Here is a 17,665-nt window from a genome sequence, read left to right as displayed (position 1 = left end):
CAGGTTTTACATTGTCGGGGTGGAGTTTAAATAAGGGCCAGTATTGAGTATGACTTACAAATAATTAGAGCAACTCCTTGGAGCTTCCAATCGTCTACCTGGGGCTTAGGATGATTATAATTCATGCAACCGTACATTAAGAACATCAAACAAAAATTGAGACATCGAGTAGTTAACATTCTCATACTAAGCTTGGCGTTTTAAAAGGCACAGTGTTTTCAGCAAATCGTCAAACTTAATTTGATATAAGACAATTATTAAGCAATTTTACTGAAAAGCACACGTTCTAGTGATGTTTATATTGATTTTCCTATAATGTGAGTAAATTTGACCAAGCAAAACATTAATTTGCCAAAACTCGATATGAAATGTCCATGTTGAAAGTAGAATTCGAATGAAAACATAGCAACGGCATTAAGTGGTACATATATTACTAGCTACAGGCAACGTAAAAATTAAATAAATAAATCACAATAACAAAGTTAAGTCATAGAAAAAATAAATGTCTTTAAATGGCCGATCATCAATGCTCGTTCAATCTATCCTGGCTTCGACTACTGCCTTTAAAGGCTTTTCGACTAAGACTCTCCAGGTAAGCTGCAGGTGCCCAACCTTCCACAGAATTTCCTAGAAAAAAATATACATTCATGTTAACTCTAATTGAGAGAAAAAAAAACAGTTAAGCTTCTTACCAACGACTTTAACAAACCACCAGCCAGCACAACCCACTTTCAAAAGTTCGACGATGTCTCCTTCTCGCATGTTGACTTCACTGCTTCCGATGGCACAGTAATCAGCCAAAGCCAGATATCTTCCTCTCTAAAATTGAATATTTTCAGTCCAGGTTCTTCACATTTTTCGAAAGATTGATTTATTTGCAGTATTTATACTCAGAAGGAATACACGAATACAAATACTTCAACTCGAAGAGGATACAAGAAGAGAACACCAAAACTTATTTGTTTAATACCGCAAATGCGACCGAATCGGTCAGTAGGGATTCTATTAAACCATCTGATTAAACGCAGTTTTTCTTTATTAGGAAACAAAAAATCCAAAATACGTATCGATAAATCTTCTTTGATGGCGTGCCATCAAGCAAATGAGTGCTGTATGATAGAGCATGTTGCAACGATAAACAATGAATGAAACATAGCATTGGCTGATGGGTCTGGGAATGATTAGCATAGTGTGCCCTTTATAGTCTTGGTAGGTTGCAAGGTTCACCAAAACTATCCAGGTGTGTTAATAGTACAAAAATTTATGAATTAAAAATAAAACTTACTATATAACTATATAACTAAATAAAGAATGGAACTGCAGGCTTTTAGCAATGCTTAACATAAAACGTAGTGGTGGTATTTACACTACCGCCTATGAAATAGGCTATCACACGGTTGTAAATTGAAGAATGACCCTTCACCCCATTTAACTGCAAAAAATGGACGATAAACTAACACTTTTTTAAGTGGATTCATGATGTTGCTCCTAATACTTAGTTTGATATACTTTATCCAAGTTATTGTGAAGTGAATTAGTGCTGTAGCAGTGCTCTACTAGTGTTAAGATATCTTCCAAATTATACTGAGCTTAGGAACAACGCAACGATTTTGAATAAATAGCTCTTACCGAGACAATTAAATCATTGTCATCGTCGCTATTGCTGGCATCCGAAGACCAGTTTCCTGGCTCAGAACACTCTACTCCTTCATCTACATGATTAGAGTGGGGCTCATTGTCGCAACTCATCGCCCTTTGGTGTCCGTCCCCAACTGAAGCTGCAGATTTTTGCGTTTCCCATGAAGTAGTCTGCTTCAAGGGCCTAAAAGGCATCAGAACGTTAAAAAAAATCCACTTTTCCCCAGTTGTTTTACCTATGCGTAATGGCAGCGTACTGCTTGATCTTTTCTCCTTTAATCTCTTCCAGTTGGCTATAAAGAACCTTTTTAATCTCATTTACCCAAGCATGCTTCTGTTCCAAATTTGTGGCTTGAATAATATGAACTTCCTGTCTGCCTTGAAGCCACACTTCAAACCTTTTCGCATCGCCTTTAACAGTCTCAGTTAGTCCGATTTGGGACATTTGCAAATTATGTTTGAACTGATAAGTCGTCTTATTTCGCTCAGACTTTGAAGGCGCCTTGCAGAAGACCAGCGACTTTTGATAAAGAAATAAATGCCTTCTTAACGGCTTCAGCCTCAGTCTTAAATCCTTTTTATTTTCCACCCACACAGAAAATGATCCTTGCAACAGGAGGTCACCTTGCTGGGATAAATCCCCAGGAAATCCTGTAATGGATATTTGGTGCATGGAATCATTAACGCATTTGAGGACTATCAACATGCAGTCGAGCGCTTGTTGTAGTTCTTTGCAACATTTGCTTCCTTCTGAGTATCTGAGTAGGTGGCTTAAAAGCAGCTGATATTTGGTGATGCGCTGCACGGGCTTCAGAAGATATGCAGCCAAGGGCAATTTGTGTCCCAAGTTCTTTTGGCATTGGTTGAAAAATGGCTTCAGTTCATTGGAATTTTCTCGCAGTTGCTCAGATTTGGAAATATTTTGACAGTAGAAACTATAGAGCCTCAGGAACTTCTCCCTCTGGAATAAAAATGTGTGTTTCCAAACTTTTCAAACCCTGTCCTTGGTGGCTTACTTTTTGAACAAAGCAAAGCGCCACCAGATCAGACGACGTGATGCAATTCTCCAAATCTCTCAGGAAATACTCTGAGTGAAAGTTGTAAATTTCATCCAGATTCCCGAATATGACATCAAACTTTTCAAGAGCTTTAGCCGGTATGGAATGCTGATGCTGCTCCAGATGCGCCTCATCTTTATATCCCTACAATAAAACTTTATTGGTACCTGCCGGCATTTAAATAAGACTTTTATTAGGACCCATCACTAATAAAATTAGTCAGTTTTATATGTGTTTTTACTACTGTTTCACGTTACATTGTGAATCCGTTTATAGCAGCCTTAGTTTGTGGAAGATCTAAAGAACAAATTCCGGCCACATCCTCCAACGTGACAAACTTCGCAAAAATTAACTTTTATAATTAATTAGCTGCCATTTTAATTTAAATACGTTCCTTTCTTTAGCATCAAATTAGCAAAACAACGTATTTGCACATAGTAAGTTTCTGCAATTAATCTACGACAAACACATGGCAACACTCAAAATAACTTGGGTTGTTTAAATTTAAAATTTTAATTACTCTGCTAATAACTTCATAAAGTGTTTGTCATCATTATCATAAAACAAATACATAAATAGAATAAAAAATACTTTAAGCATTGACTTGGATATTCAAACGTTCGATTGTACAACAACAGCAAATCTAATAAGCATTTAAATTACCTTAATAATAGCTAGCATTTCACTGACGTAGATTCTTTCGGAATCTAATAATTCACTCAAGACATGGCCAGTCTTAATCTTGTTGAGTTCATCATTTTCTGGTGAGATTCGGGTCTCATTTGGGGTGATTTCTGGCTCCGCTTCTAATGTTGAATCCATCTAGAAGAAATCCAACACAGTCGACCACATAGTCATCCAAATAAAACACAAGCCGAATTCAAATTATTACTAATAGTACAAATAATAATTTTAATTGATAAGAACGTGACGACCTTCTGGATGAGCGATATTCACTTTATTATCAACTTTAAATTCAGTTGCAACTCTTGAAGCGTTGGACGAAGTTGTAGCTATTTTCAATGATAGTTTTAACTACTGGAAAATTGAAAATTAACCGTTTCCTTTTAGCGTCGTACTGACAATATTTTTGTTCATTAAAAGTCCGCACAACTCTTAATAAGAAGTGAAACGGAAACAAACCTACATATTCTAATATATTAAGATTCATGCGACTCCCTGCTGCAAAATAAATGATAGATACCTAATGCAAATTATTTTCTCTTAGATTACAGAAGACTAACAGCCTGAAACTGAAACAATCAACATTCAACAAGAGGATAATTAATTATGAAGAATTCTTTCAATTGGTGTTTTACCTTGTGCAATCACTGAATTAACAAAATACATCTGTCCTTTTTAAAGCAGCTGGTTTTTTTATCAACGATTTTTCAAACTTTCAAACCAAAAGCTGCAGTTCTTTCCATAGCGCCACAAGCACGAGCATTGCAAAGCTGTTCGTGTCCCAGTTTAGAATAAACTGTGAGCTGGGAAGCATTATTTATTTGAATAAAAGATATCGGCAGCCCTTGGGTTTAAAACAATACGGCCTTTTCATCGTTGATGTGGGTCGGGTTCTTTAAGCATAATCAATACTAGAAAGGGAATTCGGTTCAGAACTGATAAGGGTAATGACGACCCCAGAGTATATTTGGAATTAATTATCTATTTTATTATAGATGATACTCCCACTTGCGTGGGAGCGTTGACTATTCGAAGTTCAGAGCTTTGAACTAATGACTTTCTGTAGGAAAAATAATGTATGGCATAACGCTTTCAATTCAACGTCGTATTCCTGCTGAGGTACATTCGTCGTATTCACAACCTAAGGTTGGGCTGGGTCGAAAGATGCAAATGAAAGGTAAAATGTAACTCGATTACAGTTATTTTTGCATGATCGACAACGTTCGCTCTGCGGCTGCTATGGGGGGCAACATTAATATTCTGCCCACCGGAAATTAAATAACTTTCTTATTCTATTCTAGTCTATTCAAATGAAGGTGATGTCTTAGAAAATCAGCCTTAAAAGTGACCAATAATTTGCATTTCCTCAACATTCCATGCAAGTTGACTGACTTTTTGTCAACTGATAAATATTCAGCTCAAATAGTTACTCTACTTTCCATTTTGCATCAGAAATGTAAACAAACGTTTACTATTGTAGATGGGACAAAATGCAAATTTTATTAAATTTTTTATTGAACTCTTCACAGAACACATTTTTCTTTAAAAAAAGGAAGTAAGACATCGAGAGCTGTTGTTATGTTATTATTATTAAAGATGATTTATGTATATTTGCCGTTGAATTTTTGGGGATTGTGTAAGAGTTAAATCTATTGCTCTTGCAAACCGACCGAAAATTCCTCTTTAATAATAAATGATAATTTCTTATTATTAAAAACTAATTAGTTCAAATTATTTGGAGGGTTCATCAGCAACATTTATTACATACCGTGGGTACAAGAGAATAAAAAAATCCATCGCAAAAACCGTAATTGTCGTTCGGAAGAATCACTTTAGGAAAATAAAAGTTTTCAGTTTCCCACGTGCAATGGCAACTCATTTTAGGAAAATGCGGAAGTTCCGAATCTCGATCGTATCGAACTGAAACGCGGCCGATCTTTAAAGTTGAGCACTCGCTTTATAACTGGTTCTGATATTGGGACCAGCGATTTGGGCATGCCGAAATCCTCGCCCCATTCACTAATGAACAATATTCCGAAAAATGTCGATTTATTTTTAAATATTTGCATAATCGTCCATTTAATAACTGTGATAAGTGGGATTGCATATTTATGAACATGCTAATGAGCGACCATGATGTGATCCTAGGAATGTTGCTGATATTGGTTTTAATCCAAAGTTAGGTAATCTTGACCGACTACAAGTGCTTGTTGTAGAAATCTTCGGATTCCGCATGTTGCACTTTAATTTTTGGATTGTTGACTGTTACAGTTTTCGAAGAACGCTTCATGTGAAACAATTCATTACTTCAATTGTATTAATTTAAAAACTCGGCGCCTGAAGAAAAACATCTTAAAGATGTAAAAAATTTATTTATCTTCTTTCTGCTTGCATTCTGCATCTGGCTGAAGCTGGTGAAATTCCGAGGATTAAAATATGAACACCTACATATTTCCCATTTTATTAAAATATTTAAAACCCCATAAATTACGAAATATTTACAAAATAACGGAAATTCCGTCACGATTCCGTAGTAAGTGGGACTACCAATATTCATAGAAATAAAACACCAATTTATGCGATAATACAAGAGAGATGAAATTTCGAGGAACACGGAAATACGTCTTCTTCAGTATTGAGTAAACTTTGCTGTTATGATCAACTTTTACCTATGCGGTAACGAAAAAAGTCAGGTTGTTTTCGTCAAATTGTGAGTTTTTCCTTATGGTTTATTAAAAGCGACTGCAGTCTAAAGGATTAACTTTTGAACTGTTTCACTTTCTCACTGTCGATCAACTTCAAACAATTCACAATTTATTTAAAACTTTTCGAGTTTTTTACCGCATCGATTAATAATTTATGTGAAGAAAGCCTGTATACCTTTTAAAACACTTTCCAGTCAACTGTGACCTCAACTCGTTCAGCATGTACCCATGGAAATAGTTCGATTGATTAGCAAAGCCAATTGTCTTTTATCTCAAATAGTTCGAGAAATCTTTTGTTAAAACGTGACTTAGGTTCAATGTATGCACATTTCTAGAATATTTTCGTTCAGAAATTGATCATTTGGAAACTTTCCAACACTCAATTTTTTTTATGATAGCAATTATGAAAATGAATAATTTTTTTTGAGAATATTGAAAGATTTGTTTCACTTACCTTAGGAACGGTATAAGCTTTTTTCAAAAATATCTTTGCTGGCTGGGGAGCCCCAACTAAGGGCTGCCTTGGCACTGCAGGTTCTGGAACAACAGTCTGAACTGGACGCTTAATTTTCGCTGCAATTTTATTCAAATTTGATATCCGTTGTTCGCACATAAGTATCACATCGTCTGTCCTTTGCAGCACCTGAGAACAGGAGCTGAGTTTGCTAGTTTCTAAATGGGAATTTTCGCCAATATTACCTGCAAAACTAAGGGCTTTGTTTCTGGAGTAACGCTATCCTCGAAAATATCCCTGAAATCCTTATGAGCAGTGGACATGAATTCTTTGGCTGTGGCTTCAAAGTTGCGAATTTCGTTTATACATTTCTGCGCTAATTCCGGGGAGTTTGAGCATTGCTCGATATTTTGCGAGGTGAGTAGTGTCACCCCTGTAGCGCACCAGCTATTCACCTGGAAAACCACAGAATTTCCTCCCATGAAGAGCCGATAACTTTGATCCTACCTTTTCCAGTCGCTCGATTAATTCTCGACACTTAGATAACAGTTCCTTCCGTTTCACTAGTCTGTTAAGAAGCATTTCTTTCATTCTCAAAAGTTCGCTGCATTTGGGCTCCACGCATTCAATGGGGCAGGTATTTTTGGTCCTCATTAGCAACTGTCCTGAAGACACTGCTTCTTCTGCTCTTTGGATATCTGTCTGGCAAATTTTCTCAAAAGCATTCGTTTCCTTAATCAGTGTATCAACTCTCGCGACTGTTTCTCCAAACTCACTCATATCGGAGACTGTTCTTAACGCCAGATCAAAATTTGCTTGCAATTCCCGAAAGTCTTGTTCAAATCTTCGAAGCTCTAGGCAGTGTTGAAGTTTGGTTGAATGCTGTTGCCAGAAGTCGTCAAATGTGTTTTCTGTTTCTTCCAATTGCACTAATAATCGCTCCACTGCGAACACATTCCCTATCATATCGGGCGCAGAGTTTTCATCTTCGGGTTTATTTTTTTCTTTGATGCTGCACAGCAAAGACTCCCCAATTTTGGCGGCAGACAAAATATTCCGTTTCAGATCTGAGTAGGATTCCTTTTGCTTAAGCAGCAGCTCTTGGGTAGATTCCACGGTGTTCGGAAGCTCAGTTTCATCGACTACTTTCGTGAATTCATCCAAGGCATTTGACACCTCTTGAGTAATAGAAGAAAAGTTCTCTAATTCTATTCGTTGGTTTATCCACTCTTGATGGTTATATGCTAAAGTTCCTTTCAAATCGACTGTTAATTGATGAGGATCAACGTGCTCATGCAATTCCTCGGCAGTGCTAAGAACAATCATCCGGAACTTAAATTCGTCTTTGAACAGTTTATTGCTCACTTCCGATAGTGCTTTCTGTAGGAAACTTGCTGGCCGTAAAACGTAAACCACTTGAATTAGACCCGGAAAAAATACGGATATCTTCAAAAGGACAGTTTTTACGGAATTCCAGCGGTCCTTACGTCTATCTATTACTAAGTGGAAGCCCATATCTGCCTCTTGAAGCCTGCAAATCAAGAGTCTGAGCTACTTGCATTGTGATAAGGAAGCTTATCTTACGTAGGCACTGAAGTTAAATATAACATTAGGCGTTGATATTCAATATCCGAAAGCATCTGAAAATTATTGTTATCGGGAAACGTAATAATTGGACAGCCATCGTTCGATTTGCCACCTGAGATAATAGCGTAATGGTGCTGTAGTAAATCAACCACATCATATACTCCTAACGGTTCAAGACTAACTGTGTTTTGCATTTCGATTTCCTCACAGGATGGAAGACCGTCTTCTGAAACAACATGAAAAAGTTGACGGGACGATAAAAAGCAGAAAATTCAGGAAATTGAACTGGCTCTGCTCCGATCAACATCGGGTCGTTCATCAATCAACAGTATTTCCGCAATTTATTTGATTATCTTATATGGTGGGCTACACAGGCAATTAATGGGGTGACTTCAATTTGAACAGCAATTCCAGAAATAGCGGCTTATTTTCGTTTGGTTTTGTTTGAGAAATGTTGCAACGCATTAGACTGTTTTACATAATACTTAATGACCCCGATTTTAATAGCCTATCCAGTTTCAATATTATATCTTTCACATCTGTTACAGATAATAAAACCTCCAGGTTGTTATTTTGTCAATGTTATGGCTTTTCTCACTGTTTATGCATACTAATACCGATAGATTCACAGCAACGTTGATGTATAGGAAGTTAACTCATTAACAGTTTATGGCGCTATGAAATAGTCCACTGCGCACCTAATTAATATAACATATTTATAGCATTTGCTTTCGGAAATAATTTCATATTTATATTAGATAATTATTGTTCAAAAATAAAAACACTACGATAAGTTAATTATTGGTTTATTGTGCCTATTTGTCTATCTGGAAATGGACCAACGAATATTTCCTTATTTCTTCCCGTACACAAAGACATATTTTGAGTTTTTATTTCTTCACTCGTGCTTACGAAAATCACAAATAATTTTTTTCCGACTACCTAAAGGCTCAAAAAACTCATCAGTTTTGCTATTATTATTATCGGCCTTTTTCCCTTCGATGATTTCATTCGGAGAATGTCAAGCAGAAATTCCAAAAAAATGACGCGATACTAAATAAATCATCTAGATGGAAAAGCAAGTCAGGTAAAACTTATTTGCCACTACGGTGTAAAAGCGCGAGATCTCACGAATAAGCGTCCTCGAAGATGCAAGCCACTCGTGCTTTATTATTAATTTTAGAATAAGCTAGGCTAAGGCACATATATACTAAACAAGGGCAGAAAGACCGATTGGGTCGATAGCCTTTTTCTGTAGGAAATAAAGATTATTTATATATATCAAACTAGCGATTCCAAATAAAAGCATTGATTGTCATTGTGAAGGAAAAGAAATAGTTAACAGCGCTGCATATACTAAACTCTTTATTGTAATAAATCACATAGTTTTCTATCGAAATACGGTGGAACTGCTTCTGCTCATAGTGAAAATAAATTAAACTAGTATCCTAATAGTGAAAACAAAACGAAAGTATTCGTTTATAAAAACATCTATATTTAAAGTTAACAAATTGTTTTGTACAAAAAATATACCTATCAGATATTGTTCAGCATGGCGCGAACTTACATTCTGCTAAAATATGGCGCATGATGTTGGCCATTCGTCATAGTAGTGACGAGATTTCCTTGGTCGTTAATAACATACCCCGTGTTGGTTAACTGATAGGAGAATGTATTCGTATTATGATTTGCAGCAGTTTGAGGAGTAACAATGTTGGCGTTTGATATAAGCTGGGGGACGGGCGTTACCAAGAACGTTTGCGATTGTTGATGTTGATTCCCGTTCGTTTCACTAGAAGCTACCACCAGGGGTATGACTTGCTGCACCTCATTGTTGATGATACATTTTTGTACTTGTTGCACAGTCTGTTCTCGCGGCCTCTCAATTGTTTGGATTTGCTGAGGCTGTTGAATTTGAGCGGTTGGTTGCTGAACGTGTTGCACTGAGACGTGCTGCTGTTGCTGTTGTTGATTGTTGTGGTGCTGATTATTGCCTTTTGGTTCCAGCTTGCAGAACTTCACATGGGGGAATTGCTCCTTCATGAAATGTCTAAATGTCGAATACCCCATAAGTTTAACTCCAGGCTCTAAAATCTGGCCATACTCTTTATAGGCATCGTGGAGGTTTTTCCGCGTGACATCCCAAGGTAATTGAATGCCTTGTTTTGTGTTGAGAATGTCTCGTTCTCCGGTATGTTGCTCCAAATACTGTTTCAAGAACTCTCGAGCATGGCAGTAGATGTCCAAGGAGAAGGTATTATGAGGCTTTTTTCCGTGATTTCCATGTACTCTTGGTGCAACCCCATGGGTCATAACGTGCTTTCTGATTCTCTTCAGCTGATAGTGCGTACAATTTTCTAGATAGAGGAAAGCGTCAAGGCAAACTCGCCTTCCTTGATATACATATTGGGCTCTGAGCCGTCTCCTTTCCCTATGCCGCACAGTCGTATCAGGATTCGCAAGACATGCCATTGTAACACCCATCAAGTACATATCATGCTCGCCTTTTGTCAGTTCTGCAATATTATGCCGATGCTTAAATACTGTCTCAGGGTTCAGTCCTCTAAAACAACTCTCATCCTGACAATCACATCCTCTCTTAAAACGCTCCTTCACTTGAGCTGGACTTTCTTCCAATTTCGTTGGATCATTAACAGCTGGCAAGAATGGCTTTTTCTTTTGCTTCTTTACGGCTTTTTTCTTGACATTCGAGCTATTATTAATCTTAATCTTTGGTAGCTCTTTAGCTTTAACTTCCGTCTGCTTTTTTACAACTTCGACTTCAGATTGAGCTGCCTCTGGCTCCTCTTGAAGATGTCCGGTGTAGATTGCCGTCATACTTGTATCCATAGGATCCACTATTGCGTGACTTTCCCATATAACCTTTAACAAAATATTGGAAGTTGTAAATGCAGAGAACAATGTTTTTTTCGTTGGCTTCTTACCACTTGCTGGTCATCCATGCTATTGGAAAAATGGGCCGCTCCATCCATGGCAGAAAATATCGAATGGGAAATCGAAACAGGAGTATATTGCATAGCGCTATCGCCATCTGCTACATCGGTGTTAGAAGGGTTGGAATGAAATGCTGCAGTCTGATTGTCACTTCCATCAACAATTATTTCTTGCTTCTCAATGCGTTCGACCGATAAGAGGCTATGAAGAACTTCACTTGCTTCTTTTTCCGCTGCGTCTTCCGCCATTTCTAATGAAAAGTTTACATGCTTGAGGATTCTTAATGCGAAGTTAGAAGGCTGAATAGTGTCTGGCCAGTAGCACGCGCTTTAATTGAAATTGTGTAGGTTGTCTATTGTAAGAAAATTGAAAGTGTCCAGTTTGGGAATATCGGAGAAGGCAAATGATGCGATATTGATGAAATACCGAAAAAAGTTGAGTAATTAAGACTTGAGAATTTAGGATGGAGCAGATCCAGAATATTTGGATGCAAAAAATATGTTTTTATTGATTTTTGAATTATTTAAATAAAACAAATGCAAAAAACGGTTCAATTTTCGATCTAAAACTACCTTCTGAAGTGTTGGTCGCACCATTTCCGGGCACCCTGTATAATTGACATAAAAATAATTGTTTTTTCAAATATATCGAAGACGACATTTTGCATTAAAATTTTTAAATGGAAATTTTATCAGTCCTGCAATGGCGTTAAATTTTGAAACTATTTATTTACTTAAAAAGCAAAATCTCGATTTTTTAAAAATGAAACGAAAGAATGACGCAATGATTCTCCAAAGTCTGCATATTAATAACATATTAACTTGTTTTTGTATATGGTTAATGGAAAGTTCCAATAGTAAACTGATAAACTGGTGGATTCACACGCTCAGAATATTTCTGTAAAATGAAGAAATAAAAATGATAGAGAAGAAAAAAATGGCACTAAAATAACAAAATTATTAACCGAAGAGCACAGAGTTTTGTTGATAAACAAACCAATTTGAAATGAGGCAACCAAGACAAGCGAAAAGCGTCTTTACTGAAATTCTCAAAAGCTCATAATCGTTGGCAGCCACACAAAATTCAGCCGTATTGGTATCCATTACATCGAACGTTATCTTACCTTTTACTGGGCTTTTCACTGGAATTTCACATTAATTTCGCGCACAAATTGTACTCCAAGCAAAGCTTAACAGTTCATCATTGATTTCATGTGGTTTTTAGGTCGTTTTCGGCCATATTTTGCCGCTTATTTTCACTAAATTATCAAACACTTTAGCGTTGCAGTCCGCCATGATAGTTTTGAACCAATCTTTGCAGTATCCTGGCTCGATCTCCAAACATGCGCACTTCAGTCGCTTCAGCCATATATATATATCGTTTGCGCGATTAGCTCTAAACATTTAAAGGCCCACTAGAGTATAAAAAGAGGCATAGAGAACAAAAAATGTATACATTTTGTAGACTAAAATTTAAGAATCCAAAAGTCAAAACTCAAACTAAGAATCTTACTGTTTACATATCAAGTTATTTCAGGACTCTCACAGGGGATATTGGAAAAATAAGAATAAAAGTGTTTACTATTATATTCTTTTCCTTCCTGGGTTTCAGTCAAAGTGTGAAATACAAAATTTTATATCGTTTATTTCATAACGTTTCGGCGAGACAACAGCGCCATCAAAGATTCAAAATTCATACTCAACTCATAATTGGGAAACATTAGATTCTTTTAGGTCTTTGCTGTCTTGAAACCTCAAATTTGTTCTGGAACAAATGTTCACATGTTATCCACTGTACTATATTTTAATCCACTGCGCGCTAGCGAATAATCATTATTCGCTGGGGATTAATAAGCACGATTAACTACATTGAGTCTAATATTGAACAGTGGTGGATAAAAAGAATTACTACTGCCAAAGTTTACATATGTATGCAAAAACTATTTTGCATCAGTTTCATAACACGCACCAAAATTACTAATACTTGACTTAATAAAATAAAGGAAACTAAAAATGGAGCTAAAAATAAAAATAGAGTCCTGACAAAATAAGTTTGGGATATTTTAAATCAAAGATTTTCCAAATAAAGGGTCTATGAAACTATTGATTTCAGGTCAATAGACTGAATAATACGTTTCCCGGTACCCGTTGGTTTTATTTTTAGAACTTATTTGTATTCTCCATTGGATGGTTTGAATTACATACTCATTGTCCTTATGCTGGAGGAATTTCAACGTTCGTTATAAAGGCTTTGTTAAGCGCAAATAACTGTAACGTTAACCGCAGAAGGTAAATTTCGTAAGATGGCTAAAATACAACAATACAGTGTCTTCAGCATTCTTGTTCACTAGTTTAGCATTGTTAGCGCAATAAACGTCGAGCTCAATTGTAAATTAGTGCATTTCCCAGCACGTTTTTAGGAAACCGCGCTCTATGGTTGCAAATCGGGGCAATTATGTACAATTTCATTGGTAATTACCGAATTACTATTGATTTGGCCCTCAGACATGATTGCTTAGTTTTGCAACTGATGGGCCATCCATCAAATAAAAATGCTTCACATGTACTTTGCAGCGCGGGTTAATTCTGATTAAGACATTGGTTTTTAGCTAGGTTTTATTTGAATCCTTGTAAATCCAACTGTGTACGAGCGAAACTAAATCTTTAGCGAAATAACTGAAACAAAACCGACCAATATTTAAATAAAACTTTTTGACAAATTTTTGCTCGCATATGCAGTTCAAATTGTGCACCCTCGGTTCACCCTGTATATAGGTATATAGTTTTATATCCGAAAGCCGCGGTTTGACAAAAACAAAGGTGAATGATTTGGCTGGTTGAAATGTAACAGTTAATGTTTTATATTAACTACCTACGTTGAATGTTACACAAGCCTTTAGGATTTCTAACAAGTTTTACGTTGTATGAAATTGACCGCGTTCATTTGCATGTAATTTAAATTAAAATTTCCAAAGTGGATAAACAGTAATGAAGACTTGGTTGATGAATTATTTGCATGAAATCTATTTTTTTAATGGCTTGTTAGATGTTATTAAAAGGAAACTGTATTATTAAATGCGGTGGTAAATCTGCCAGAAATAATTGAATGTAAATTGCATAGTTAGTGAAATATTTTGCGTTTAATGAAAGGCTACTTTTCAAAAAGTGTTGGATTCAAAAATTGTTGGTTCCCGCCATGGACGATAACAGTGTAGAATTTGTTCCCATCGAACATTGCTTTGTTTCAAGGTTCGCTTTTTAACTGGAATAAGTTGTGATAAACCGATATAAATATAGACTTAACCCCAGTCACAACTGTTGGAGGATACTTTTGATAAGACCACAAACAATTGATTAACTATTATTTATTGATCAATTGATTAAAGGGTTTAGAGGACAGTACTTACTCCTTTTCAGTATGTAATCCATGTGTTTCACATTTAATGATAGGCACAAAAAAATTGTTCACCACTTCCGATTGTTTTCAGCCGATTGATAATCATCACATATAAGCAAGAATGCATTGTTTAAATTTACTAATAGCAACCTTGCGTTTCGTCAATAAGCACTGTCCGAACTACGTACTCAGTCAGGTAATTTCATACACTCTCTACAACTTGTTCCTATTGCGTTAATTATGTTATCGGCTTCATTTTGTTTAAGGCAGTTTGTTAATTGCCAACTTTGCCTAGTTGATTACATTTTTATGGTTTGTCTCCAATGTCTTTAGTCATTGTTGCATAGATGTAGTGACCTGAGAGGAGTACCAGTCGAAATTTGTTGTGTATTAGAACAGTTAGTTAACGCGATGAAAGCTTGATATAAGAACTGGTATCAGAATATGAGCCAATAAAAGTGGAAGAGCATGATGAACCAACGCAGTACAGGACCGCAGTTACAAGCTCGGGCTTAATTAAATTAGTTTAATGCTTCCGGTGCCATGTACACTTGCATGTGCGATTTATGAAGACAACGAGAGACAGGAATGGGTTGGTTATCAAATTACACAGCAAATTCGAAAATACTTAAGGATGAAACTGGTTGGTTTTTCGGGTTTTGGGGCCGTCGCAGACTAGGATTGTCAGCAGTTTCCAGGAATGGCCCAATGGAATTAAGAGTGTTGTATAAAAACAATAAAAAATTGTAAACACTAAACAAGTTGGAATCAAACCAGGAATTCACCTGTCGCAAGAAACCCACACAACTTTTTCAGAGAAAACATTGAAAATAATCACTAGGCAGTCCGATGTTTTAATGCAGGTTCATTACAGTCCACAATACAGGTTTATGATTACTAAGAAATTCAATTAATAAATAGGCTTTAGAGTTGAGGCAACGGGATGTTCAATTAATTTAAGACATTTACCTCAGTCCTGAAAAATCCCTGGGAAACTAGCACTTTGATTAATATGGACGAAATGTTTAGGAATAAACTAATGCAAACTCTCAGCTCGCTATAAGCATTAGCTACTAAGTGATAAGGGAAAACTTCTTTTATCTTGTCTATTTAAATATTGATAGGCACGGGGAATGACGAATTGGTTGGAGGTTTATCTACCGCTTACCATTCTACCTGTTTAACATTTGTATAAAACATTGCATCAATGTTTGCGATTATCTAGCAGAATTTTATAGTTTATCTGGTATTTACTTACGGTATTGTCGTTATAATTATTCAGGATAATGCTTAGTTATTAACGACCCTTCGAATGCCGTTTTCATATTGGTTGCTTTTACAGTTATGGACGTTTTTCTTTATTAGCGCGTGAGCAGACAAATTGCCTCACTTTTCAGGTTCCGAATTTCACCAGCCGTGTTTCGCGATGTGTTCTTTTCCCGGAAAAAAATATTACTGAATCTATGCTTTCGAAGGTTTGGCATATTTGAAAACTAATTTTCAGGATAAATAAACTCGGAAAGAATTTATGAAAGTGGTCTGTTTAAAAGTAAGTTTAATTTTGGATTCTGCTGACGTGGGAAACATTTTTTTCAACACAACTTCGATCTGTTAAAGAGGAATAAATCACTTATTTTATTAAACCCGGACCTAATTTTTAATATTTTTTGTGGATTCCGCTTAACATTAAAGCGTTTTCAGTGAAAATACACTTAAGAACTTGGTCCGTTTAAGTCCCTGCGAACTAATTTGTGGCAATTTACGTGCTCTAATTATTTCGTAGAAGTGAGTAGTATACTTGTTTGACCCTGAGCTTCAACAGCTAAATAAATATGCATTTTAGTGCAACGAACTGGACCATATGCATTTGTCTGCAACAAATAGCTCTGCGCTGATTTTGAAATACCGGAAGATAATTTATTTATGCAATTAACCATTTGGGCTGAACACATGTGCCGAAAATGGCATACAACTATTTTCTGCTTCACATTCTTACTCATTGATCAGTTATTTTTAGTTTTCCTGCATCAGAAACAGCAACTTAAAATTGGAAAAATGCTCTTTGGAGACGAACCGAATAAGCGTTCATTAATCATAAATTGACGACTCGACATTATGTTCAAGTTCGTTCAGAAAATGCAATTTTTAGCAGGTAATTTTCCTGATTATTCGCTTGCATACATCAACTTTCAATCCCTTATGCCACAATAGGTTTTCAAGGGGTTTTAACAATAGGGTGCATATGAAATGACAGCGCAGAGCCATCCGCTTACTCATAGGATAGTGTGCAATATACAGGGCTGTAGTAGACCATATATTTTTTTAATTATTCATTGAAATATGGAAATCGGTATTTTAAAGCATTGTTATGCGCTTAAATCAGTATAAATTGAATAAATCCAGCAATTAGAGTCTCGAATAAAAATATTCTGCAAGTCTCTCAATATTTTAATTGATGATCGACGCGGTTAAAAAAATAATTTATACCAATTTCTGTTAAGTTGCCTCATCTTTCCAATCATTGAAACACCTGGTAGAAAAGGTGAAATTTCGAGTCTATGATATTGTTGCCAGTCCTTAACGTAAAAGATTTGAAAATGATTATTTATGGCTGCTGATAAGGACTTTGACGTCATGGAAAGGAGCTAGACCTGAGGTAGAACACGAAGTGGTTTAAGGTTGATTAAGGCTTGTTTGGGATTCAGAGTTTTGAGTTGAAAAATGTTGATACATGATCAGAAGAATTAAATCAATAAATTTAATAAAAACAATTGAGAAAGCTCCTACCTGAAGAGTCATATTCTAAATAGGAGCTTCTTGGCCTCTCAAATCCAACCCGATCCTCCATGGCTTTGGAGGCGTTGCGTTTAAATTGTTCCAGAAAACAATCGATTTGTGTTTCCAAACTGGATTCGGCCATGGCTCTATCGGTATACTATCGAAAGCCTTTACCGTATCCTGATAAGCACTAGGTGTCATCCTTTTTTGGCATAAGAATATCGTAAAAACACTGTTCGAGCATGGTATCACTATTTTAGTGGCATTCAGCCCCTAGTAAACCCGAAGAGGGCACTGGTCGGACTTAACTTTCCGATGCCGTTTGGATGCGCATTGGAGACACACCGGTCCTTCAGAGCCGGATTTATGGAACTTTGTGCCACTCTTTAGACTTTCTACGGTTGAGAGTT

The 17,665-nt window shown here is 36.3% G+C and overlaps 2 protein-coding genes across 9 annotated transcripts; both read right to left on the bottom strand.

Annotated features, from left to right (window-relative positions):
• Nucleotides 1–410: 410 nt before the first annotated feature.
• On the bottom strand, nt 411–17,602 carry LOC109541077 (guanine nucleotide exchange factor DBS). Of its 8 annotated transcripts, none has more exons than XM_048664426.1 (12): nt 17,265–17,599; nt 8,239–8,352; nt 8,124–8,179; nt 7,047–8,070; nt 6,785–6,994; nt 6,540–6,728; nt 3,360–3,518; nt 2,655–2,840; nt 1,875–2,599; nt 1,630–1,822; nt 693–819; nt 411–627 (listed from the first exon to the last, which is right to left on the bottom strand). In XM_048664426.1, exons 2-12 carry the CDS (start codon nt 8,281–8,283, stop codon nt 524–526), a joined length of 3,018 nt encoding a protein of 1,005 aa, XP_048520383.1. In that variant the 5' UTR covers nt 8,284–8,352; nt 17,265–17,599; the 3' UTR covers nt 411–523. The 8 variants fall into 8 exon arrangements, with proteins under 8 accessions (XP_048520383.1, XP_048520390.1, XP_019765328.1 ...); XM_048664433.1 differs by having other exon boundaries at nt 8,239–8,349; nt 17,265–17,350; XM_019909769.2 differs by having other exon boundaries at nt 8,124–8,349; nt 17,265–17,601.
• On the bottom strand, nt 9,479–12,611 carry LOC109541079. The gene is made up of 3 exons (XM_019909774.2): nt 12,205–12,611; nt 11,072–11,331; nt 9,479–11,009 (listed from the first exon to the last, which is right to left on the bottom strand). Exons 2-3 carry the CDS (start codon nt 11,327–11,329, stop codon nt 9,690–9,692), a joined length of 1,578 nt encoding a protein of 525 aa, XP_019765333.1. The 5' UTR covers nt 11,330–11,331; nt 12,205–12,611; the 3' UTR covers nt 9,479–9,689.
• Nucleotides 17,603–17,665: the final 63 nt, after the last annotated feature.

This window comes from Dendroctonus ponderosae, unplaced genomic scaffold, assembly GCF_020466585.1.
Source record: "Dendroctonus ponderosae isolate FM_Combo_2020 unplaced genomic scaffold, Dpon_F_20191213v2 Dpon_F_20191213_1, whole genome shotgun sequence".
Classification (NCBI taxonomy): domain Eukaryota; kingdom Metazoa; phylum Arthropoda; class Insecta; order Coleoptera; family Curculionidae; genus Dendroctonus; species Dendroctonus ponderosae.
Note: the sequence above shows the minus strand (reverse complement) of the source record. Positions and strands in the feature narration are given on the sequence as shown.